At 36.3% G+C, this 26,811-nt stretch overlaps 3 protein-coding genes across 3 annotated transcripts; all 3 read right to left on the reverse strand.

Annotated features, from left to right (window-relative positions):
• Positions 1-10,636: 10,636 nt before the first annotated feature.
• On the reverse strand, positions 10,637-11,953 carry LOC113339680 (molybdate transporter 1-like). The gene has a single exon (XM_026584915.1). The coding sequence runs from the start codon at positions 11,912-11,914 to the stop codon at positions 10,637-10,639; it is 1,278 nt and encodes a 425-aa protein (XP_026440700.1). The 5' UTR covers positions 11,915-11,953.
• An 8,679-nt stretch (positions 11,954-20,632) lies between these two features.
• On the reverse strand, positions 20,633-23,110 carry LOC113339424 (endoglucanase 16-like). Its single transcript, XM_026584705.1, has 8 exons — positions 22,756-23,110; positions 22,443-22,655; positions 22,144-22,344; positions 21,948-22,025; positions 21,713-21,862; positions 21,485-21,593; positions 21,225-21,388; positions 20,633-21,135 (listed from the first exon to the last, which is right to left on the reverse strand). Exons 1-8 carry the CDS (start codon positions 22,954-22,956, stop codon positions 20,809-20,811), a joined length of 1,443 nt encoding a protein of 480 aa, XP_026440490.1. The 5' UTR covers positions 22,957-23,110; the 3' UTR covers positions 20,633-20,808.
• Positions 23,111-23,572: 462 nt separating this feature from the next.
• LOC113339681 (ankyrin repeat-containing protein NPR4-like) lies at positions 23,573-24,277 on the reverse strand. Its single transcript, XM_026584916.1, has one exon. The coding sequence runs from the start codon at positions 24,275-24,277 to the stop codon at positions 23,573-23,575; it is 705 nt and encodes a 234-aa protein (XP_026440701.1).
• Between the last annotated feature and the right edge of the window lie 2,534 nt (positions 24,278-26,811).

Below are 26,811 nucleotides of genomic sequence, written 5' to 3' on the forward strand. Positions count from 1 at the left end.
GTGATTCCGTTTTCTATATGGTGGATTTTGTGGAGTGAAGGTAATAGAAGAATATTTCAAAGCAAATACAAGGATTTCAATCAGCTGATTGTGGATGTAAAGTGTTTGATATATTTTTTTAGCTAAGTAAAAAAATCATTTGTACAATTTTTTTTGATAACATTCCATTGAACATGAATCTGCATAATTGGGAGGGTGTCATTGGCGATAACTAGGATTTGCTTTTGTTTTCTCTGTGTTCATTTGTACAAGTTTTGTATTTAGGCAGTCAGTTTTATTTCTGGGTAAAAATAAAAAATTGTTGGGCATTGTAGGGAGAAAGAAACAGACGCATCATGGCAAAGAAAAGAGGCAGAGTCGACTGAGTTGGTGATTATTGAAATTAAGAGAATGATTTACCAATTGGGGGGAGTATTTTTTTCTTGGGCTTTTGGGCTTGTATTACCTTATTGTATTTGGGATATCTTGCACAGCATTTTCCCCTTTTCATATCTGATAGGATCAGAAGCTTAGCCGTTGCTATAAAAATAAAATAAAATAATGCATATCCCCTGCAACTCGCTAACTCCATTCAATCTAAGTTTAATTACATAAAATCAGTATTTTACTTGATCAAAACATGCAAGGATTTTTTATTTTATTTTTCATTCTTCTTAAAAGAAATAAAAAGTTATTACAATACAAGATATAATACTCGAAGAAGAAGAGAAGAACAACTCGATACATTTGTAGGATCAGAATCTCGCAACAATTATGTCTCAGCGAAGTTATCAATGGTATTGCACAATAGCGTCGCAGAACAATTTCAGAAACGATGCCAGCAAGGATCATGAGAAAGATGTGATAGTCTTGCGAAAATTAGAGAGCTCGCGAAGTTAATATTTGTAAGGTTGCGAGAATGTCGCAAACCATATCCGAAAATAAAGAACAGATTAGCTGTCATCCACTATGTATTTCCTTATAAATAGTCATTCGAGTTGTAAAGGAAAGAGAGATCTTTCTTGGGTAAGAAACAAGTAAATAAGAGAGAGAAAGTTCAGAGTAGAGATCATTCTTGACTTCTTTATCTTTCTTGTAAGAACATTCAAAAATTAATCAATAAAATTAAGAGTATAAACCTAAAATGAGCTGATCAACAATGAAATCATATGAGGGGTGTAGTGTAGGAATTCCTGCAACTACATAATGGCGCTAGAAACAGGGAGATTGAAGATCGAAAGTTGAAGATTGTTGATTGAGAAGATTCAAATCAAGAAAGTGATTAAACAAATCAGTGAATCAGTTAGAGGAAAGATGAATAAAATTAATGAAAATGGCAAAAAATTGGAGTGTAATATGATAACAAAAAGCTTGGTTAATGAATTCCATGAAAACATCAAAGGAAGAATACATAAACGAAATTTTGAAGGAAAGAAAATTATGGCGGTAGAAAAAACTTCACCCTTGAAAGATTGGGAAAAGCAAAGAATTGCGTTCATGGCGGAAGAAATACCAAAAGAAAATTTGAACCATACATCTCCGTTGGTCATCATAGTGCCTATTACAGGAGAATGGATGTTGAACAGAACTTTAATTGATACAGGAAGTTCAGTTGATATAATATTTTATCATGCATTCCGGGGAATGGGATTTAAAGACGAAGAAATGTCCAATTCAACATATTTTGTTCACGGCTTTGGAAAATCCACAACAAAACCTAAAGGAGAAATAGTGGTATGAATTCCACTTGGAGAAATTGAAACACATGTGACATTGTGCGTGGTGGATATGGAATCGCCATATAATATGTTATTAGGTCATGGATACATGCGATAAAAGCTGTGGTATCAACGTTGCATCAATGTATTAAATTCCCCACTCCAAGTGGAATAAGTGAAATCAGAGGAGATGTTGACAATGCGAAATCATGTCATCAAATTGAAGTAAGGCATTATGAAGGACAAGCAAAAAAGAAACAATTTCGTAGAAATTTGGTAAAGGAAGCAAAGAAGGAAGAAGAATTTAGAGTATATATGATAAGGGCAAAAGAAGGAAAAGGAATACCCAGCGAAATTTCGGAAGAAGGGGAAGGACCCATAAAAACAATTAAAGAACCCACACCAATGGGAGAACCTAAACCCAGTTACACTGCCGCAGAACCAACAAAAAAAATAAATGTTGGGACTGTAGAGGAGCCTCTAATGTTGAGAATTGGAACCAAAATGGATATACAAGAAGAAGAAAGAACTGTCAACTTACTGCGAGAATATAAAGATATTTTCGCAGGAAACATGGATGAGATACCAGGAATAGATCCAAAAATTGCTTGCCACAGATTGGAGATTAACAAAAATGTGAGACCATTTAAACAGAGAATAAGAAAAATCGCAACAACTTACCATTCCCAAATAGAAGAAGAATTACAGAAAATGCGGGAGGCAGGAATTATAAGAGAAGCTAAATACCCAGTATGGATAGAGAATATGGTCATTGTCCCAAAGAAAAACAAAGGAATCAGGATTTGCATAGATTTCACTGATTTAAACAAAGCTTGCCCCAAAGATAGTTTCCATTACCAGATATTCCTCAAATGGTGGAATCCGCAGCGGGAAATGATAGGGTATCATCTTTAGATGGGTACAAATGTTATAACCAAATCCCTCTCGCTGAAGAAGATCAAGAACATACTGCTTTGTTTGCCCCTAGAGGTTTATATTGTTACACGAAAATGCCATTTGGTTTGCGAAATGCAGGAGCAACATATCAAAGAATGGTAGAGAAGGTGTTCGCAAAATGGATACACAAAACATTAGAAGTATACGTGGACGACATGTTAATAAAGAGTAAAGAGGCTAAAGACCATGTACAAGACTTGAGGGAGATTTTTGAACAAATGCGGCAGTATAATATTAAATTGAATCCCGAGAAGTGTACTATTGGAGTTGCATCGGGAAAATTTTTGGGCTACATTGTATAAAAGGAAGGAATACAGGTTGATCCAGAAAAAGTGCAAGCAGTTCGTGACATGCCAACACCAGCAACAATAAAAGATGTACATAAGTTGAATGGGCTTCTAGCTTCGCTGGGGAGATTCATTTCGCGATCATCAGACAAATGCAAATATTTTTTCGATATACTCAAGAAGGGTGAAAAAATTAAATGGAGTGATGAATGTGAAAAGGATTTTCAAGGAATCAAAGAACATCTTATGAATACAACTATTTTGCAAAAGGCAGAACCAGGAGAAGAATTATTGATTTACCTTGCGACAACGTCGCATGCATTAAGTGCTGTGTTATTGCGAGTAGACGCAGGAGTGGAGAAACCCATTTATTACACTAGCAAAACTTTTAATACCGCAGAGAAGAATTACTCAAAGATTGAAAAGTTAATCTTAGCATTAGTTTATGCATCATTTAAGCTCCACATATACTTTCAAGCACACAATATAAATGTATTAACAAAAGTACCAATTGAATCAGTGATGAAGAATTCTAAAAGATCAGGAAGGGTGGAGAGATGGAATGCACAAGTAGGCCATTTTGATATTAAATATGAAGTTTTGTCTTCACCAAAATCACAAGTTGTTGCGGATTTCTTGGCAGAATTTCCTTTAGAAGAATATGAAGCAGTAAAAGAAATGATGGATGTAGAAGAAGAACATGGAGATCCAAAAGATTTATTAACAAAACCAAATAGGTGGGAAATACTGGTAGATGGATCATCAAATGGAGTTGGAATTGTTTTAATTTCGCCAGAAGGAATAAAGATGGCTTTTTCATTCAGATTGGAATTTGCATCCACTAATAATGAAGCAGAATATGAAGCTGTGATACATTCATTAAAATTCGCAATAGAAATGAAACTAGAAAACGCCAGGATCACTAGTGATTCGCAGCTAGTTATTCGCCAAACAAAAGGAGAGTATACTACAAATGAACCATCCCTGAAGAAATACAAGAAGCTGGTTGAAGAATTGTCAGCGAAAACCCAAAAATAAAATGGAGGCACATCTAAGAAAGGATAATAGACTCACGGACGCTTTTGCTTTCATCTCAAGTATGATGACAGATCCAACTGCGAGATGCATAAAAATACAAACACTTCTGTCACCATCAATCAATAAAGAAGAGGAAGATGTGGATGTGATGGTCATAGATAATGAAAAAGAAGAACAAATAAATAATGTCGCAGACTGGAGAATGGAACTTCATGCATATTTGGCGAAAGGAGAAACACCAAGAAATAGATTGGAAACACACAAGTTAAAAATCCGAGCAACAAATTATGAATTAAGAGATGGGTTGCTATACCGAAAATCCTTTAGTGGACCATCATTCAGATGTTTGACACGAGAGGAAGGAGAAAAGGTGCTGAAAATGTTACATAGTGGGGATGCTGGCAATCATAGTGGAGGAAGATCTTTGGCACATAGGGCAAAAATGCAAGGTTATTACTGGCCATACATGCATGAAGATGCAAAACAAATATCAAGACGTTGCGAAGACTGTCAGCGGCATGGAAAGAAGATACATGCACCAGGAGCACCATTGTCATCTTCAACCAGTGTGTGGCCCTTTGGAAAATGGGGCTTAAACATTGTGGGGCCATTTTTACCAGGAACTGGACAAAGAAGATACTTAATAGTCGCAACAGATTATTTCACAAAATGGACAGAAGTGAAGGAAGTACAACATATTCGCGACAAAGATATCTTTACATCCATATTCGAAAATATCATATGCAGATTCGGAATTCCTGCACAATTGGTATCTGATAATGGGAAACAGTTTGAGGGGCAGAACATAGAAATGTTACTTAATGCATTCAAGATAAAGTGTGGAAAGTCAAGTCCTTTGTATCCACAAGCTAATGGGCAAGTAGAAGCAACAAATAAAACAATTGAAGATATATTAAAGAAGAAATTGGAAGGACATCACAGATCATGGTGCGAACAAGTACATAATGTAGTATGGGCTTATAATACAACTAGAAGAGAAGCTACTGGAATGTCACCTTTTTGTTTAACATACGGAGTTGAAGCGGTGTTACCAACAGAAGTTGTTATTCCGACAACAAAAAGAGAAGCTTGGGAGAAAAATCTTAGTGCGGGTTTAATTTTAAACAAACTTGATGAATTAGAAGAAAAAAGAGAAAAAGCTTTACAACATATGGAGATTATCAGCGAAGATTAGCTCGAGAATATAATAAACGTGTCAAAATACGTGAATTTCAACCAGGAGATTTAGTTCTGCGAGAAACACCAAATATTAGCGAAGAAAATGGGGAAAATTAGCGAAAAAAAGGGGATGGACCTTACATCATTAAGGAGATAGTTGGAACAGGAGCTTATAGATTAATGGATCCAGAAGGAAGAGATGTTGGTCATAGATTAGAAGACCATGGAACAGTTGTACTTAAAATATTATCCGTAAGAAGCTTTGAGAAGTTATGAATTCTGAAAGAATAATTGCAGATTACTCATACAAAACAAGATCATGATGTGCGAAATTTTCGCAGCAGAGAACAATGACATAAAAGAAAGGGGCGAACCTTTATGGCGTACACCCTAGTTCGCGAATAAAATTTCGCAAGAGGCAAATGTAAGACCTAAAGTACGTCATATTAGGGGGTACCTGTTACATGGCTCAGGGAAAGGCTACCGCCACCGGAACCTGAGTCATGGAGATTTGGGGTCAATAAAGCCCATCCGGGAGAGGCACCTTGGATTCTCAACTTAAGCATATGACGGTTGGGCGACTAAGGTAATAAGGACTCTCCCAAGGAGTGCAGATCTGATCAAGGCGCCGAGGTACACGGTTGAGTCAAGAGTGCCGGGGCGTTTGAAGCGTCCTTGCCATTCTTGACAAGTCTTGGCTTATACTGCACTCGGCCTGAAGAAAACCCCACTTAGGGTGCAGTCTCGTAACCATAAGCCCTATAGGTAAAAGGGATAAGAGGCTGCGAAAACAACTGGTTGTTGTTAAGACTGGATGGGAGGAGCTAACCTTGTATGGTAGAAGTACCCCTCCTTGAAGTGGAAACCAGGGGGAAGATAAGGGCGGCACCCTCCATTAGGGAGCTGATAAGTGTCTTAAGACGCAAATGTCATGAGGCTTATTATTCGCAAGGATAATTAAGGCTTGTCATATTTATGCAACAATCCTGAAGAGGCAATAATACAAAAGAAAAAGATAAGATGAGATCCACGGGTTTTCGCATGAAAGTGCGAAGACGTCCTGCGATTTCATCGCAAGACGACAATGTCATGGAGCTTTATTTTCGCAAGAATATTTAGGCCTGTCATATTGTCGCAACATTCCTGAAGAGGCCATAATACAAAAGAAAAAGTTAAGACAAGATCAGTGGGTTTTTGTATGAAAGTGCAAGGACGTCCTGCGATTTTGTCGCAATGACAAGAGATGGCATGATAAGACCTTTAATTAGGAAGGCAAAATAAGACCATATAATAAAACAAACTAATTATAAGCATTCATAACAGATTATTTTTTGCAAGAAAGATAATGAGAGGCAAGTATGGGAATCGATATACAAGAAGCATTATCTTTCTTATCAACAAAATATTAAAAGAAAAAGTTGACTCCAAAGTCGATTGAAAAATGTAGCTCTCAAAAGTGATAAAAATAAGACAACTCAAGAAAACAAAGCTAGAAAAAAAGCTCAATCTTCAATATCAATATCAGTAGCAGGAGATGACAGAAATTCTTCGCCAACATTCTCGAAAGCTTCTCCTTCATTTCGGCTTTGATCTTCGCCATGACTAGCATTTTGATTATCGCCAGCAATTACTTGACTAGCATCTTGATTATCTCCAACAACTACTTCTTTAGGAGAAATTTCTTTCTCATTCTGATTAACACCAGCAGATACTTCTTTAGAAGGAACTTATTCTTCATCTTCCAGGAAATTATTCTCTGCACCGCTTTCATAATCATAATCACTATCAGCAGGACGAGGAACTTCATCATCATCTACTTCTAAAGGATCAATTGATGTAGGAGGAAGAGAGTTGGACAATAAAATGTCATTTACAAGGACTTCAGATCGGAGATGAACTTGGCGAAGAAGTGCTCTTTGATGATTCCTATCTTGAATATCCTTAAAATAAGAAAGATAATGAAGTCTTCTTTCTGCCCGGTCGCGAGAACCAGTAAGGGTAGAGACGAGTAATGCATTCTCTTTGCGAATTTTAGCATATTTAGCCTCCAGATCAGAAATAGAAGAATGAAGATTCTTCTCAGACTCTGCGAAAAATAGAATACAAAATTTTATTAAGATAAGGAATTCAGAGAGATATGACAAAGGAAAGATAATTAAGGCAGTCAAACTATTATGACTACCTTCCTTTTGCGAAATAAGGTGTTGAATTAAGGATAGACAACTATTCTCCCAATGATCAGAGGCAGCATTTTCGCGAGTTGGAGATAAAGGTTTATCTTGCGAATATGTCGCAGGAGATTTGGAAGAAATGAAGTCAGAGGCAGCGTCTTCACGAATTGGAGATAAAGGTTTATCTTGCGAAGATGTCGCAGGAGATTTGGAAGAAATGAGTAGGTGGAAGGGAACAGAAGTTGGAACAGCCTTGAGGTGGCGAGATTTCTTGTGAGGTTTATGAAGATCTTTATCACCCTTCGAATTACAATCTAGATAAGAAACAGAGGCAACAATATTGTTATTAGAAAAAGATAGTGTTTCTTACTACCTTCTCATTCGCAGACTTTCTTTTATGTACGACAACTTTATGATGTGATTTGGGATTGTTAGGATTCTGAACTGTAAATTTAGTATTGGAGCCGTTTTTGCTGAAATAACAACAGTATGGGAATCACATAAACAACATCATATAAGGCAATAAACAAAATTAATTTCAAATATATCAATTTCAGCAAAACTCACAAGGAAGAAAAGAGAAGACTAACCTTGATGAATCCATGAAAAATGATAGCAGGGAAATTATCTCGAAGAAGATCACGAACTATGAAGATCTAGTTTGAAGATGAAGAAGAATTTAAAAAGATTGAAGAGGAAAGAAGAAAAGTTGCAACAATGGAATTTGCAGAAGAACGATGAAGTTGCAGAGAGAATAAAAAGAAAGAAGAAGAGGGTGAAAAGAAATATATATAGAGGGAATTTTTCCTCGAGAAAATAAACATGGTTAATACGGAAAGATTTAAGTGGTTAAAAAGTAACGGTTACAAAAGACGTGTCGAGAAATAAATGGAAGAAAGAATACGTGTGATAAATGCAGAATATGAGAAGGTAAGAGGTTGCGGCATTTCTCACATCATTCTCTACTTTGCAGAGAAGATATGAGAAGAGGCAAGATGTAGGATCAGAATCTCGCAACAATTATGTCTCAGCGAAGTTATCAATGGTATTGCACAATAGCGTCGCAGAATAATTTCAAAAACGACGTCAGCAAGGATCATGAGAAAGATGTGATAGTCTTGCGAAAATTAGAGAGCTCGCGAAGTTAATATTTGTAAGGTTGCGGGAATGTCGCAAACCATATCCGAAAATAAAGGACAAATTAGCTGTCATCCACTATGTATTTCCTTATAAATAGTCATTCGAGTTGTAAAGGAAAGAGAGATCTTTCTTGGGTAAGAAACAAGTAAATAGGAGAGAGAAAGTTCAGAGTAGAAATCATTCTTGAATTCTTTATCTTTCTTGTAAGAACATTCAAAAATTAATCAATAAAATTAAGAGTATAAACCTAAAATGAGCTGATCAACAATGAAATCATATGAGGGATGTAGTGTAGGAATTCCTGCAACTACAACATTGTTGGTGGTTGGCTATTTTTGTTCCTCAACATTACACATGATGTGCAGCTAACTTAGCCAAGGGACCAACAGCTAAGGAGTTGACATAAGTACAAGGTTCTTCCATGGAAGATTAATTGCAACCTTTAATCAATAAACTTGTAATTCAGATTAAAATTGAGAATTAACCAAGATTTCAATAAGTTACTTACGTTGACCTCTTTACCATCATAAAGAGCGGAATCACCTCTCAATGCAACCCAATGCTTTCTCCTCTACCTAAATCCTGATTTTGGCTGTTAGCAACATCCTTCGTCTCGGTTTTGGCCAGCTCCATTTCTTTTCTTTTTTCGGAATTTGTCTCCCGACTATTTCACTAACCACATTCTTCACTTCATTTGTTTTTCCTTCACTCTTTGCTGTAAGTAAGACAGTAGCATTCACAAGTCTGTCTACCTGCTGAGTATTAGTCGAAGGAATTCTACTTAGTAATTCCTCAAGAGATTTAAGTGTCCATGCACATATGCATTTATGCAAATTCTAACCAACAGATTGATTACAGCTTTTTGATTATGTAAACTTTGTTTTGTGACGAAAGTTCTCGCTTAGTTACGAATACAAGCCAAAGACAAAGATGAATACACGTTATAGCGTTATAGCTTACAAGTTACATGCCTAGCGATATTTCCATGCACATGCATGTTTACCTTTCTTTCCTTTTTAGAAGAAGAGAAAAAATTGGTCTGAGGAGAGCAGAAATCGAGTCCAAATTTGTTCACACTCCTCTAACGAGTGTATATTTAACATATTCTTCTGATTGGTTGATTATTTAACTGATGGCCCAATTACCCTCCATGTTTAAAATCCTAGCCTTCCTTAGATAACTTTCTAAATTAAATCAATGATAGAGATTAAAATGTTACGTGCACACTCGTCTAGGAGTGTGCACAAATTGGGACTCGCAGAAATCATAGTGGACCCTCGTTAATTAGGACCGATCATATATAGTTTTCCAACTCCAACCAAATTACCCCTACATAATAGGCCCACTACCAAAGAAAAGATGATCGTTTTAACCTTGCTGCCAATCTATCTAATGACCTATTAACGGTCAAGCAAGCTTGATACTGATGTTTCTGCCATTAACAGTCTCAGACAATGAAATGATATTGGAAATGAGGCTTATAATACGAGATGATCAAGAGCTTTTTTTTTTCTTTTTCTTTTTTTAAAATTTGATATTGCGATGAATGACAAAAGAAACGTACCCACTTCTATGCAAACTAAGTTAATACTCACAAGCTTTTCGTTCGCAAATAGGGCAAAGGAATTTAATGGTTATACTACGCCATATTTGTTGTCGCTTAATTTCATTTGCGTTTTTATTGATAAGTTGAGAACTGATACTCACAAGTTTTTTATTTGCGAAGAGTACTATACGTCAAAATCTTGAGGTTAAAACTTCTTAGTGGTGATGGTACCAAGCTTCTCGAAGTCATGTCCGGTGAACCTACTACACGTTATACCTGTCACCTTACGTACCCAAGAAAAGAGAGATGATTTCTCTGCCCTTGCAGAGCTATTTTAGGCCTATTGGTATGATCTGTACGCTGTTTTTGAAAGTAAGCTGCCTATTGGTAAACAGACAAATAGAAGATTATTAAGCAGAAAGGCTAATTACAATAACAGAACAAGGCAAACCACCAAGCAAATAAAAACATAATGATAAAAGAAGCAATGGAATGAAAAAGGAGAAAACAACAGAAATCCCAAAAAGAAAAAACCCAAACAATTTTTCAGCATAGAACTGAAGATCACCGATTGCCAAAACAAGCAGCAACGGAACAAGTCCAGTCATTTGAATCCTTTATTTATGGATTCCCATTGAAACAATTTCTGAAACTTGACTTTTCACCCTTGCTCAAATTCCTCAGCTGAAGAAGCAAATAAAGGATGATCCCTCCAACAAACCCTACTGCCGCATTATAACCAATTGACGCTGCTGTGCAAACAAGCATTACAAATGCTTCCTCCTTGGTATTCATATCTTTTGAAGTCATGGCCAATTCAATTCCCGCGAACAAAAGCAAAACTCCTAGCAATCCAACAGGAAATTCAGCTAGAATTTTCACTAGTGAACTTCCTAAAACTAAACCCAGCACGAGTTTAGCTGCACCAAGAATTGCAACACAACCACCACTTCTTCCTCCAAATTTATATTGCCCAGCCAACCCTCCTGCCCCATGACAACATGGCATGGCGCCAAGCCAACACCCAGCCAAGTTCATTATACCAACACTAATTGATACTGATGTTGCTGAGAAATCCTTACCCGGGAAAAGATCTGACGATAACTTGCACACTGCAACAACAGAATTCAATACTGATAATGGTAGTTGTGGAATTGCACCCTTAATGAACCCTTGCTTCCACGCTTTCCAAGAAATCTTCACAATGCCTACACTAGATGGTCCAAACCTTACCTGCTTTGTAATTCCTGGCTCTCTAATGAAAGCCAGTATTATTCCCAAGAAGAACACAATCACAGCTGAAGGTAATGAGAATATGATCTTCCATAGTTTACTCCTTACTCTCCTATTAGAATTCTCAGTATGATCGCCATCAACTTGATCACCTTCTTTATCATGACTGTCACTTTCTGCCTCTTCACCTGCACCATTAACAATAATAATAAAACCAGCACAGACAAGAGCTAAAACCAATCCATCCAACCCAAACCATTGTCTATCAACACCCGTCTTCCCTTTCGAGAAATTCTGAGTTTTCCGAATGTATTTAACGGATGTCAATGCGAAAGATAAACCTTGAGAGAGTTGAATTCCTCTAACAACAGGTAATGGGATGATCTTATAAACAAGTCCCATCAATCCAGTAATGCCAAGAACGAATAATATCCCTCCTGTACATATTCCGGCCGCCATTATCTCTGGAATACCGAAATCTTCATTGCTCGATGATATTGCAACAGCTGCAATCGTTTTCATAGGTTGAACAGGCATCGGCACACCATAAAGCAAACCAGTAACAATATTATAAATACCAGTAAATATCAGTGTTATACCAAGATCAAGATCCTTGGCTAATGTTAATGAGATGACTATAGGTATATAAGTACCTAAATCACCCATTGCACCATTCAGTTCTGACCATTTCGATCGAAACTTCAAATTATCCATTCCCTTGCCGAAAAGATTAGCCAGAAAACTGGGTGTTGGCTTCGATGAATTATCATCGAGGGTTTCAACATGCTGTTGGTGAGACATTTTTTTCTATTTTTGTTGGTTGTCTAAGAACAGTAGTATTGGGTAAAAATGAAGCTGTGCAATAGGTCGTTATATAGAATAAAAATCACAAGTGCAAAAGGCGATCGAGTGCCTTTTAGCAACTTGAGGGGTCACTTTAGAGAATCATCCATCCGCTCTACGTGGAACTGTCAAAAATATCTCTTTTTTTTTACCTTTTTTGCCAAACTGTCAAATTATCAAATCCTTAGAGCAACCACAGTCATGAGCATGACTAAAGACCAAATACCATACTAAAAGTTAAAAATAATTGGCTTTTTTTGAGGTGAACTGCAGCGGAAAACGACTAAAATTTGGTCCGGCGGACCTTATAACAACGCTTAAAGTTGGATGCACGTATTATGGGCGCTTGACGGTGAGGCGTATGTATTGTATCCGTGTGAATGGAACGCAGGTATTGTGGGCGCTCAATGTGAGGCGTATTTATTACCCACGCCAGACGCGAAACGGAGATAGAAAAAACGTCAGTTGATGGGGCGGACTTATTAGCTTCGTATAATAGGGTGTGATTTACACCAGGTGAACATTAAAACATCGCCCCACACCAGACGAACATTATATCAGCGCCTCACAATGTATTGTATATGTTTTCTCCGACGGATTTTATAAGTGCGCCTCATTCAGACGCTCATTTCATCCCCGCTCAACTCTCGTACGTTAATTATACTCACGCCCAGAATGAATCGGTCATTATACTCTCGCCTAAACTCACACGCTCTTAATATTTATGCCCCACTATATGTTGATTTGGTCTGGGTTGACGACTACATTTAATCTCAAACCCTAATTTTCCAGACTAAATGTACCTATGGCCCGTCCCACTGCGCTACGATTTCGGACCAAATTTGGATATAGTCCCCAAATTTGATCGTGACGATGGTTGCTCATATAATATTTCTTATGATTTTTTATTTTTTTTTGGAAGCATAATATTGCGTTACTTATGATAGAGAGTGGATGCTTGATATATACAGTAAGCCTCTCTCATGTGTTCTCTCCCCTTTGTAGCAATTTGGTGCATGGGCCGAATTAGGTTTATACATACTAATGTAAATGCATACCTAGTCTGAAGTTTAAGTAGTGTAGATTTGTGCATTGTATAAGGGCTAGGTATAATCTCCTTTTTTTCATATAAATAAGAAAGGGTGCCAAAATAGCACACTCAAAGGATACAAGAAGAGATGAGCACATAACTTAAAGAGCTTACAGCAAAAACTACTCCCTAAAAGGACTTGCCCTATCAAATACAAAATCATCAAGTTTTATATTTCAAAAAGAAACAACATTAATGGACCTACTAAGAAGAAACATTTTGATGTCAATAATAAGAGATTTAACAGGCTTTCTCACTTGTTCTTAGCAATTAAAATGTCCCATCCACACAACCCACGATATCTGAAAAGGCATAGAACATCTCAAGAAAACAAGTGGCTTGATAAATATTTTGGTAGCTAGGTAAAATCATTTAGGCACGTACACAGGATGCAGAGACACGACGAGATGCAGAGACGAAATCACAACAATTTCCTGGAAAAGAAACCATGCTGCAAACACTATGAAATCAGTTATAGTTTCTACTGAAATGCAGTGAATTCTTCTTAATAAATCATAGGAAAAATGGTGTTTTTTTCCCGAAAAACTTATATTCCCTGTATTTGGACCTTACCGGTGCATATACTATAACACTGTGTATAACATTATATATATGTGCAGTGTCACACCTAAGTTGAGTAAGTAGGTGGTTAAATAGAATAGAATCTATATAAAAATGAACGTCAAATGAAAACTAAGTGTCTTTATGAGGTCACTAATTAAAGAATCCACTGTACTTTCTCCCACCGTTTGTGGAAGCATCAAAGCATTAAATCCTTGAAGTAATTACTTCTCGGATGTGTATAGTAATGAAATTCTTAAATAACGAAGATTAGTCGTTAGACAATAAAGGAAACGTCCTTTCCGGGACATTCGATAAAATTGGAACCGTACACAGAAGATTAGTATGCCCCCCCCTCCCCACCCCCCCACCACACCGAAGGAGTCTAAATTTTAAAACAAAAGGAAAGAAGGAAATAAAGAATATTGACCTAGTGATAGAGATTGACGGATTGGATGATCGATTGATAGAAGCCTCTCCACCGAATTAGATTTTATACAATTTAAGTAAATAAGTTCGGCTTAGTCTTTGTAGGGAGTACTGAGTAGTGCATTGGAAAATACTTACTAGGTTGAAGTTTAAGAGGGTGCTCGGATGAATATTAAGAAGTAATTGTTCGAGAAATTGGGTCAATTGTCAAAATGTTTTTAAAACGTGGTTCTAATGGACGAGTAAAAACTAGTACGGATGAAATGGACACAAAAAAAAGGCAAGAATGAATCTGGATTCATCCTGACCTAAACTTAAAAAATAGCGAGGATGAAACTGGATGCATCCTGATGTAAATTAAAAATAAAAAAAAGTATTTGAAAATGGGTAGGATGAAACTGTTAACATCCTGGTTATTTTTACATTCTCGTTCATTTAAACAGTATCAAAATGTACATGTCTTTTTCACACAGGAATTGTCGTTATTGGGTTAATTGACCAATTTTGTGTAATTGTTCGACTTTTAAACACAAAAATGAGACATTAGGTTGAGAACAAAATTTAAGAATGATTTCTTCTGTAAGTAAAAAAGCTAAGTATTTGTGAAATAATTTCTTTTTGCTCTTGAGTTATGCATATTGTATCCGAACACCCTCTTGGTATATGTTTCTAGTGTATACACAGGTTTGTGTGTTGTGATATCTGCCCCATTAATTCCTTGCAGAGAAGATCTATATATGTAAGTTGTAACTGCATGCCCACTCTCTATATATGCCAAATGATCGAGGCACGTCTTGATTCCTAAAAACTAACAGCAAGCTGAGAATATTTGCGGAAACTTTTATAGATTTCCGGCAAGTTTCCAACTTTCATCGGGTCAGTCTCTAAACGCAAAACAATTAAAGGAGAAAAGCAAGTGAGTGACCATGGTTAGTTTACTCGTAGACACCTTCCATTGTTAATTGTTTGAATCCCATTATAAGCAATTTCCATGAGATGTTACTATCGTACGTTGGTAAGTAATGACATCAGCGCACCTAGCTAAAAGTGTTGAGATAATACGTCTTTCTCTGGATATTTAGAATAATACACCGTCTTAGGCCGGTTCCTATGGGCATAGCAAATTGGCCAATTTGCTAGTTTTACACCCATTAGGGAACTGGCAAACAAGCAAACTGGTCTGGCTAAGTGGCAAATTTACCATTTAGCCAAGCCAAGTTAAGTTTCCACCGAGCGGTCGAGTCTCGACCATTTGGTATAGTGTAGACCTCCCGGTGTAGTCTCCACTGCTAGGTAATTTTTTGATTTTTGTTTTATTCTTCTCTCCTGTTTATTAGTTATTAAGACGGTTCCTATGGGGGATGGCTAAACCCTCCATATGCCATGCCAGCCGGCCTGACAAACTGGCCGCGCCACTATGGGAGAAATGGTAAGCGGTCGAGTATCCACCGAACGGTTGAGACCATACCTGTAGCGGTGTAGACTCGACCGCTAGAGGTGTAGACTAGACCGGTAGCGGTTTAGTCTCAACCGTTGGGTGGATTTGAAACCTCCAACGGCTCTTTCTCCACCGCTATAAAAAGGGCAAAAAATCACACCAAAATCACACCAAATTTTGTACACAAAAAATTTCTCTATCTTATTATCTTTCAAAATGGCAATGTTTGAATTCCAACTTGACTTGGCTACCCAACTTGATTTTTCTGGAGTGATCCTTGAAACCCTTAATAAGATATGTGAAGGTTATAAAGAAATAGGTATAAATCAAAGAAGTCTACAAGTTTTGGATATTAACCAAATCAAACCTCCAACTAAGAAAAGACCAAGAAAAGTTCAAGGGAAGAAAATTTTCAAGGGAAGGAAAATTTGAAGGCAAAGAAGAAGATAAACAAAGGAGACTCCATTCATGAGCGCATTGATTGGAAGTTTGGTGAAATGAAGAAGATAAACAAGATGAAGAACATTGTCCCAAATTTTTACTTTTAAAGTCTTTATTGTAAGTTATGTCATTTTCTAGATGAATGAAAGAGGCACTAATGTAAATTAAAATTCTAAACTTTTAATGAAAGATGCACTAGTTTTATATTAATATCTTAAAATTAAAATTTGATACAAATGATAGTTGCATCATACAAACGAAAGATGCATCATATTTGGGCAGTTACTCTAAACTGATCATATTTGGGAAACACCCTCAAGATAAGATTACAACCCTCAAAGTGAAAATTTGTCCCAACTCTGTTGCGCCATTCGAGCCGACACATTTGCTCTACATCATTTGCATTTTGGCCATTTTGTCGGTTTCGATAGCCTTCAGCAAGTGCAACATCCCACAACTTCACATCCTTGCTGATTATTCTGAAGAGATGACACAATCCATCTGCATTTCGATTATTGAGGTTCAATGTTTCTTCTTGAAATCTCTGAAATATACGACTCCATGCAACCTCTTGATGTTGATTTTGTCCACCATCGGCCATATCTTGCGTAACAAAAACATAATGCCTGCAAATAGATTCATCTTCAGATATGCTAAATTTGCGAGGTCGAACTCGAATTGACATATTGGATTTGTGAAGTGAAAGAATGGAGACTGAAGAAATGGTGTGAGTTGAAATGAAATTTGATATCGTATTTATAGGCAGATGAAATGATGATTGTTGGATGAGATGATACGAGTGGTCTAGTCTAGACCGCTGGCAGTGGACACTACACCAAACGGTTTAAACTGCACCGAGCGGTCGAGACTCGACCGCTCGGTAGAAACTTGACCTGGCTTGGCTAAGTGGCAAATTTGCCACTTAGCCAGGCCGGTTTGTCACCTCCATAGTGGGTGCATAAATGGCAAACATGAATGTTTGCCACACCCATATGAAATGTCCTTATAACATATTTTTATTATACAAGGGTCCCACAAAATATTATATAATCCTTAAAATTTAATAAATACACCACAAAACACAAACAACTAAATTTTTTATTGATAAGGGTCCCACGAAACACAATAAAATATACTATTTTAGAGCTTCTCCAAGGGAATGTGTGTGATGATAAATGTCTAAGTCCACATAGGATACACATTGATTTTCCCTAAAATTCTGAGTGCGAATTCGTGCACACTCTTTAACGAGTGTATATTTCACATTTCAATCTCTACCCTTGATTTAATTTAGGGAGTTATGTAACGAGGGTCGTGATTCTAAACATGGAGGGTAATGGGGCCATCAGTTAAATAATCAACCAATCAGAAGAACATGTGAAATATACACTCGTTAGAGGAGTGTGAATAGATTTGGACTCTAAAATTCTTCTCCAACCCAATTTCTTAAATCAATGTGAAGATAACATGACTTAATTTTTGTTAGACATTGTCAAGGTGAATGTCAAGTTTTAGACATTCACCTTGACAATTTCAAGCTATCCTAGCAAGCTTTTACTTAACTAAAATTAATTTCAATATATTAAATAACCATTTTTAATTCTAATAAAATCTTAAAGTTACTAAAAATAAAATTTACATTTAATTAAAAAAAAGATCACAACTAACAGCATTAGAGATGAATTATTATTTTTTCCCTAAATTTAAGTTAATATTGGAATAAGGATGTCTTGTTTGTGATTCCACCTAATAGAATTTGCTAGTTTTACCATAGTGAGGAAACTAGTTTGGCATGACAAAACAACTTTTATACCTCTCACCATAGGAACCGACCTTAATGATGTAATTCTTTTTTGGTAGGGTCCAAAAGAAGAAGTAAAATATCATGAACCAAAAGAGACATTATTGAGGAACTAATTACTCTCTCCGTCCCATTTTAAATGATGTTTTAGAGATTTTTTTGTGTTCCATCCACAAACTAATTTTCACAGATTTACCTCTGCTTTAGAATCATAGATTCATAACAAAACATTCAGTATCTTTCTAATTGGTGACAGATAATTAATCCAATTTAGGACTTAAATATATTCCATGGAAAAATATATTCTATCTTGGAATATTTGGTTTATCCCCATTAGATTTACAACGGGGTTCGTAATTTACACTAAAATCTAGAAACCAAAAACTAGAGGTTTAAATTTTTAGGAAGATATCTTTCTTTATAATAAGAGATCCCAAGAGTGTCACGTGTCATGCCTATAATAATTCTAATTTGTGGTAAAACAACAACAACAGACCATTCCATGTCATAAATGCCAACTCATCCGAACTAAAGAGTTGCAACCATTGAACCAAAGGTCACCTTTTCGGATACTAATTGTCACGAAACACTGAATATATTTCCAAACGACACATCCTGAACTTTTGAATAACTACAAAAGAAGAATAAGAATCTAACATATCAATGTCGTGGTTCTTTGGAGTTTAAAATCCTGACAAATTATGTGTTCTCTATGGAAAGGGAAAGTTCAAGATTTTATATTAAAAAAGAAAAAGAAGAACTTACATTTAAAGAGAACATCACCAAATTTCTTAAGTTATCGTCTTATTGAATACCAGAGGTTGATTTTGGTTGCAGTATAATACAATGAAGGAAGAAACACTTCGGATGTACAAGGGATGAAAAACATTGATGCCTCTGAACTGCGTAAGTATCTAAATTGTTGTACATAATATTGTAGTCGACTGACGATTCAGAAAAACTTCATGCATGTAGGAAATCATCACTGTGCGATCAATTAAAGATTGGAAGTTAACATTATTTTCATAGCACATATTCTATCTGGTAAAATTCTTAGTTGGTGGGTTAGCATTCACTAATCGCGATGGACATGGTATAATTTTTTAAGGTAGGCTTCACTGCGTTTTACCTTACTGAAAGAGAAAACCAAAACTTACATAATTTTCTCTTTTTCACTGCAGTTTAACAATAAAAATGGGCAAGACCCCCCAAACTGTATTTTCAAGTGTTCTCAAATCAAATTTTAAAATCAGGAACAGTTAAATTTCTTTGTTTATGATGATTAGTATCTAGATTTACAACATTATTTTCCACTTTGGCTAATAGTGATAACCGTGTTACTTTTGGTTAACAGAAAATCTTCGTGTCACGCGCCATTCCCCAACAGTGAGTTATTATCTCCACTATAATGAACTGGTCACCAACACGAGCATTGTGAAGATAAGAAATGCAAAAGCATAATGGCTGTTGATATACCGATCATCAACGCAAACGCATCTAGATGATAACAATAAGCGAACCAAAAGTTATAACTTATCCCAAATGTATGTATGAAGAATATTTACTGATTCATCCTAAAATATTTCATATGACCAACTCAAATGTTGGTACTATTTTATGCATTCGGTGCGCACCGGGTTAGGAGCTTGTACATATATTAATAGGGTAGATTTGTAAAAAATTTATTCTCTTTGATGTTTCCTAATCTGCGTGAAAAACTCTTAAACATTATCTAAAGTGGAACAGAGAGAGTATAAAAGTATAAACTGTGTTCATAATTTTGGAATCAATAGATAATAGAGAAAGATTTGATCAATACTGACAGACTGACAGTGATGTTATTTAATCTCAATTGGTTAAAATTAAAATAAAAAAATGATCTGCTAATCTTGATGTTTATCTTACAATAAAATTTAAAATCAAAATAAAAAATGATCTGCTAATCTTGATGTTTATCTTACAATAAATTTCTTAATATGTACATTGTAGGCAATATTTTATGATACTTCTTTGTTTAGAATAAGTCAGTTCCTCTAGAAGTAAATTTCTTTATATGATAGACTCATTCGTAAAGGGATCATAACTCTTACATAATGAACAGATCATTGATCATATTTTGCTGCATTGTAAAGTGGCTAGAAGAATTTGGCTAAACTTAACTCCTAAAGAAGGTTATCATGGATGTTTTCAAATCCTTGTATGATCTAGGCTAGCATACTGTTGGTATGCAAAGTTTTTTGCTCATTGTTCCAGCCGCCGTAACTTGGATTTTCTGGAACATATGCATTCCATTGATTTGGCTATTTGGTTAACGTCGGAGTCGGAGATTAATTACATACTGATTGTGGTTTACATTTTGTAACTATAAAAGTCTAACTTATATTTACGCTCTAAATTAAAATAAAACTCACGAAGTACAGGTAATACCAAAATCATGTACGGCTGAATTATATATGTTTCTATGTTATATTTTCTATGTGAATTATGCCTATATAGGCAATTTCCTAAAACCGAAACTTGCCCCATTGAACGTTTAGTAGATCCGTCCCCGTTGAGTGTCTTTTAGCAGCTTGAGAGGTCAGTAAAGATCAGCTAAAAGTATATTCCTCAATTCATGGAAGTGTCGGAAGTATCAAATCTTTATAATATTACATATGATATGATGCATAATTGAATTTGACCTTGAGATGATTGGATGCATGATTGATATAAGCCTCTCTGCAATATTCATGTGTTTTTTTCCCCTTTGTAACAATTTGCTAACGGAAATGACATGTTTAATTCCATAAATCCGTGTTTAATTAATCAAAACATGTAAGTATTTTGTTTTCTTTTCTTCGTACAACAAGAAATAAAAGTTGTTACATTACAAGAAATAATACTCGAGAAAGAAGAAGAAGAAAAGAGAAGAACAACTTGATCTATTGTCGGTTGTTTGCTATTTTCTTTTCTCAGAATTACACGTGATGAGTAGCAAGCTTAGCTAAGGGACCAACAGCCAAGGAGTTGACATAAGTACATGGTTCTTCCATGGGAGATTGCAACCTTTGATCAATAAACTTATCGTATTTATCAGGTCCACCAACAATTGCACCGGTTAACTCGTTCGGGTTTGGTTGGTCCTTTGAGAACCAGTTTGTAAAACTCATGGGGCAACTCACTTCTGTACCAGCAGGCATTACAGGTACTGATGCTCCTCTATGATGAGCTTGTTGTGGTGGGTTGTTCCCGAAACCTACCATGTATGAACTTTGTCTTGGGTTGCTTCCAAGCAGATAATCCATCTGTAGAAAAATGCACGTAAATGTTTTAAAAAATTACGCGTTATGATTAATCTTGATATGTAAGTCCAAATTCAGCATTCCTTTAGTACCTGTTTCTTGGCGAACTGTAAAAGGTGTACTGAGTCGAATTGTTGGTTTCCACAGGTAACTTTTTGGTTGTGTTGAGCAATTATGTCGCCATATACGCTAAACAAGAAAGCAGCTCCCGTGACATATTGTGTGTTAGCTCCATCTCTAAGATGAACCAAACCACCTAAAAATCGCACGAACGAACGTTATAATTCTGAAAATAAAAAACCGAAAAACTCCAATGAATTTTTTACGTGCTTAAGAATTCTTAGTAGCAAACCTGGGGTGGTATAAATTTGGTGATAGGGACTATCAGGAAGTGCTGAGCAAATGAAGTTGTCAGCTTGTTTCTTGTAGGTCTCTAGAGTTTTTTCTCCCTCAAGATACAACTGCATGTCATAGAAATACAATGTGAATCAGAGTAGCCAGTAATTAACTTGAAAGTAGAGAAAATTGAACAAGAATATAGATAAAATATATGTAAAAAAAAGGTAGATGGAGAAATTACTTTGGATAGAAGAATTTGAACACCGGCATATTTCAAATCCCAACTAAACTCAGCAACATTTGCAGTAATGGCTTCTTCTTGGATATAGCTCAAGTAAATTGGTTTCTTGGTTGCAATGTATAACCATGATGCAGCCCACAACAACTCGTCCTACATTCATTGACCCAAGAATCATAAATATGTGAAGCATGGAGTTGCGCGACGTTGTATGAAGAGATATAGAAAAAGAATTTACATTGTATCCCGAGTAGGAGCAGTAAAATGGGCATTCTCCATCATAGGTACCTTTATGTTCCTTAGCGAACTTAAACAACTGCACATACACATAGGAAATGGATTAATTAGTCGACGCAAGGGCATGAGATTCTAACGCTGCGGTCTAGGCCTTGCGCTTAGAAAGGAAGTTAATTTCATCATATGTAGGTACGTACAGTTTTGGCTTTGTTAAGGAGACGACGAGCATAGACACGGTCTGTGGCTCTGAAGACAATTGAAGAAGCGGCCATTGCTGCAGCAGTCTCAGCAGCTATCTCTGATCCAGGTTGGCCTTGGTCGATCTTCAAAACAGTTCTTGGTGTCTTCATGTTCTCTGGTCGAACCCAACATTGATGGTCTGCGTTGGGGTCTCCCACCTTCATTGAACCAACAAAAAAAAAAAACAGTTTCAAGATGTGAAACCATAATATGTCATTTTTGTTATCAGTGATCAAGGTTATAAAAGCTTAATTACCTGGACATACAAACGACCTTTTTTAGATGCACACTTGAGGAAGTAATCTGTTCCCCATCTGATAGCTTCATGAACATGTTGCAATTCACCGGTCTCTTGTAACTCTGCATGGTAAAACATTGCACTCCATGCAAGCGTGGTAACGGTAAACGCCATAGGAAGTCCATACTTCACATTATCTCCAGCGTCATAGTATCCTCCCGTAAGATCCAACTATAAGCACGTCACAAGAATGTTAACCATCGGAAGGAAAACTCATCATTTACAGCGAGAGAAGAAAAATCGAAATGAAACCATGATTTTAGTTACTTACATTGACCTCTTTACCATCATCAAGAGCAGAATCACCCCTCCATTTAACCCTGTTGTTAGCAGGAAGCTTACCTGATCTTTGAGCTTCCAAGAATATAAGAGATTTTGTTAATGCATCTTTGTAATCGAAAGTAGCATGTACATGATTAGATATGGCAAACAATGCCAATAAAATGGCAGTTAATTTTAAACTTAGCCCCATCTAAACTAACTCAGAAAAAAGACTATATACGAAGCTACGTAGAATTTTTCTTTCTGAGAAAAGAAAAAAGAAAAGAAACTACGTAGGATTTTTGGTGTAGAATGGTTTTTGAGATATATAACTGTACAAATGAAAACTAATGACGACGAGGAGTCGTTGCATTTGCCATTTTTAATGATGGGAAGGACTTGAAGAGACGGGTTTGAATTTGTTATGTTTATGGGGAGATAAATTGTTAACTTTTTTTGGGGAGGAAATCATTGAGAAAAATATGGGAATTTGGAAGGTAAAGAGAGAATGCTGAGACCTTATTTTGACTTAAAATTGTTGTGGAGAAACCAAATTATGTCAATATGCAGTTGGTAATTTGGGTTCGTTGCTTAATTTTAGCAGAACCTCATTATAGTAGAAGATATGGCATGCACTTGCGTTAACGGTAGCATATACAAAACAGAAGTACAGAAAAGAAAGAACAAAAATTACAAACCAAAAAAAAAAAAGAAAGAAAGAAAAGAATAACGAATTTGAACATTGTACGTAGTAACGACCACACACCCTCACAACTATTACAACACTATAATTCAAGTAGATCACCAGTGGAAAAGCAGAACCTTAATTATTTCTTAACAGCTTCAGAGTCAGAGATCTTGTTTGAAACTTCTTTTTCTTTCTCTTTCTCGGTCGTTCTCTTAATGCTTTGCTTAAAACTTCGTCGGCTTTCCTTTTCAGATAAAATAGGCCGGCGGTTCTTTGCTGTTAAGACATGAGGCCAATACGTGACACTTACCATTTCAAGAAATAGAGGAAAATCTTGAAAAGCAAATAAGAGCACAGAAATTAAACCAAAGATCGCTATAGGAATCGGAGCCCATGGATATCGAAATCTAAGAACAAGGGTAAATGCTGCACCAAAAGCTACCAATATGCTGGCCATAGAAAGGAACAAACTTGCAAGACCAATTATCAGTTTCTGTGGCAGTGACTTCAGGAAATCCTCTTCAGTGTAGCGGGAGGTCATGATAGCTAAAAACATAATAACCGAGGTGATTGAGGAGAATAGAGCTACAGCATTGGCTACCGCAAACATTGCAAATGTGTTCCTCTCCAAGAAAACTGGGAAGCCATTTTTAGGGCTTTCATGATCACTAATATTACCTCCTGGGACAGTGAAAGCAGCTGCGAATGCTACAGTAGCGATAATGGTCGCAACCACCATGCACGATCCAGACGTGTCTTTCATCCATTTTTCTCCTGTCGCCACCATTTTCTTGTGTTCTTCGGTGAATACATCTTGAGCTGTATCTCCATTAACTTTCCTCATGTGTTTCAAGAACGGATGTATAATTTCAATCCCATGATCATTCAGTTATGAGATTACGTAAATAGACGTAAGTACTTGAACCATAATTAATAATGAAGCTAGCTTTTTTCATTATCTATCTTACAAAAACAAATGTGTTTTTGCCAATACGATGGTTTTAGTTGTGTCTTTTTTAATGATCGATGGCTCATATTCTTTCCAAAATGCAAAAGATAAATGGTGGTTGAGGTTGCACCCATCTCCTACGCCCTCATCCAACGTTCAAGATTCGACTTCTTCTCGAGTGAGAATTCGTGCACACTCCTTAACGAGTATACATTTCACATTTTAATCTCTATCCTTGATTTAATTTAGGGAGTTATGTAACGAGGATTCTAAACATAGAGGGAAATGGGGTCATCCGCTAAATAATCAACCAATCAGAAGAATACGTGAAATATACACTGGCTAGAGGAGTGTGAACAAATTTGGACTCCTTCTCCATCAAAATTTCCATGCGTTACGCACAGTTGCCAAAGATAGAGCAGCATTCAATCCCATTCCATGCGTTAGTATTTCAGTTCCCAAAAATAAAGTTCTAAGTTATGGTTTAGGTGCGACTTATTCCCCCTTTTAATTTCCAGACTTTAAGAACATCAATCCCGTCTATTGACTCTATTCCAATTCCCAAAGCGGGAGTTTTCCATCGACTTTATCTACATCAATTTTTTAGGCGTTACGATTTTTTTTTAACAAAATTCCATTAACAGCTCCATTATTTCCGCTAATCAATCCCTGGAGCCTGGGGATATTCAACTATATAAACCTAAAAAGAGGTTATCTCTGTCGAGGTTCTCCTTTTCTTTCTTCACGTTACTCTGTCAAGGTTAGTCAGTTAATACTCCGTGAATTTGATTATGGACGTTTTTGATTTGTTTTTGTTTTTTTTCTTTGATTTAATTGTTTTGATCGATTGGTCATGCTAAAAATTAAGATGTATTATTGCAGATTTTGGTTGAAGACATAGTGAGAAAAGATCTAGCATCTATCTCAGGTAAAACATTTAGATCAACACCGGAATACCCATATTTGATTGTTGTGTTTGGCCTGTCATTGTTGTACAGTGGTGATAATGTTGCTAAATAACATTGAATGATTATCGTGGGACACTTTGATAATGATGCTTTCACCAAAGCCTGTTTTTGTTGTGTTTTTTAGTTTAAACATAAAACAAGTGGCTAATATTGTTGTTGAGCTAAGAAATACTATTGGCTAGAATGTTGATGCATTTCCTTTCAGCAATTCAAACACAGTTTTGTTGGCTTATTAGTTCACCTTCATTTTGATTTAGATCAATTCTGGAAATGAACTCGATTTAGTCTACTTGGGCGGTGTATCAAGAGAACGCTATTCAATTTTGTTTTTACTAAAATGCTTAAGGGACCAGTTTTTTGCTACTGGCATTAACTACAATTAATATAATACTAAAAACATTATGAAATGAAACAGGAAAGTGGTTGACACTTTTCTATGTAAAGTGGTTAACACTTAATATACAAAAGTAGTGATGAAGAAAAAGGAAATATTGTCTTTCACTGTGTGTACCATTTTTCTTTAGATGGTGAAGTATCTGGCATTAGGTTTTGAATTAGTTCCAAAATAGTTTTCTAATATACTGAGATCTCTTTGTTGAATTCGTGTTCAGCATAACGACATGTGTCCCTTGCGCCCAAAACAGTAAGAGTCCAGTTAAATGCTACCAGTTATAATTGTGGTCAGTAATACCATATATTGATTACAGGGAAGAGAATCATCATGTAAATTATGCAACTGTTTAACACCAATCTGACTGGCAATGGTGACATCATTCCAAATTGATGTGATGTGCAACATTCTTTATGGATGTTTTTCCTTACCTAATTTGTGGAATGGTTCCAAAATAGCTTTTCTTGGAAATTCGAAGGTATTTGCGGTTTCAGTTCTTTTAAAAGGACGTGTTTAAAATTTTAGGGTGAACTGGGAAGTGTAGTCTCTATATGGGACATTTACACAATTGTCTGCCTGTTCTCTTATTGGACTAATTGGTTTGTATTTTTGAGGTGATGGCAGGGGGCACCTTTGCTGATATCCGCATTGTCGATGAGCTCTTAAGGGGAAAAGTTGGCCCAAAGACGATTCATATCCCAATTGGGGAGAAACTTTCAATGTTTCAGGTAGCTCAGGTGATACCGCAAACTGTTGGGTCCATTTCATGAGATTAATGGTTCTCTGCCTTCCCATCAAAATTAAAAGATAACTCTATCACCACATACCAAATAAACTGACCTTGATTGGTAAGGTAGTTTTCTGTAGGCAGAGTTCACTATCATCACTAATCTCCCATCCGTGAAGCTAGCTACTTTACAATGGCTAACCACTGTTTAGACCCAACTTCCAGTTTTCTTCTACTGTGAGCCAAGTGGGTTATGGTTTTTGTAGTATTAAACATCTCCAACAAAGATCATTAAGTCTACATTACGTAGACTTCAATTACATTGACTCAAACCGATACCCTA

This window comes from Papaver somniferum, unplaced genomic scaffold (genome assembly GCF_003573695.1).
Source record: "Papaver somniferum cultivar HN1 unplaced genomic scaffold, ASM357369v1 unplaced-scaffold_21, whole genome shotgun sequence".
In the NCBI taxonomy this organism is placed as follows: domain Eukaryota; kingdom Viridiplantae; phylum Streptophyta; class Magnoliopsida; order Ranunculales; family Papaveraceae; genus Papaver; species Papaver somniferum.

Excerpts from the sequence above, each read along its gene's own strand:
- LOC113339680 (XM_026584915.1), bottom strand. The coding sequence starts at position 11,914 with ATGGGTGATTTAGGTACTTATATACCTATAGTCATCTCATTAACATTA.
- LOC113339424 (XM_026584705.1), bottom strand. The coding sequence starts at position 22,956 with ATGGGGCTAAGTTTAAAATTAACTGCCATTTTATTGGCATTGTTTGCC. Across the intron at positions 21,594-21,712 it reads TTCAAATTCTTCTATCCAAA|TTGTATCTTGAGGGAGAAAA; the intron begins GTAATTTCTCCA and ends TATGACATGCAG. Across the intron at positions 21,136-21,224 it reads TACAGTTCGCCAAGAAACAG|ATGGATTATCTGCTTGGAAG; the intron begins GTACTAAAGGAA and ends ATTTTTCTACAG.
- LOC113339681 (XM_026584916.1), bottom strand. The coding sequence starts at position 24,277 with ATGAGGAAAGTTAATGGAGATACAGCTCAAGATGTATTCACCGAAGAA.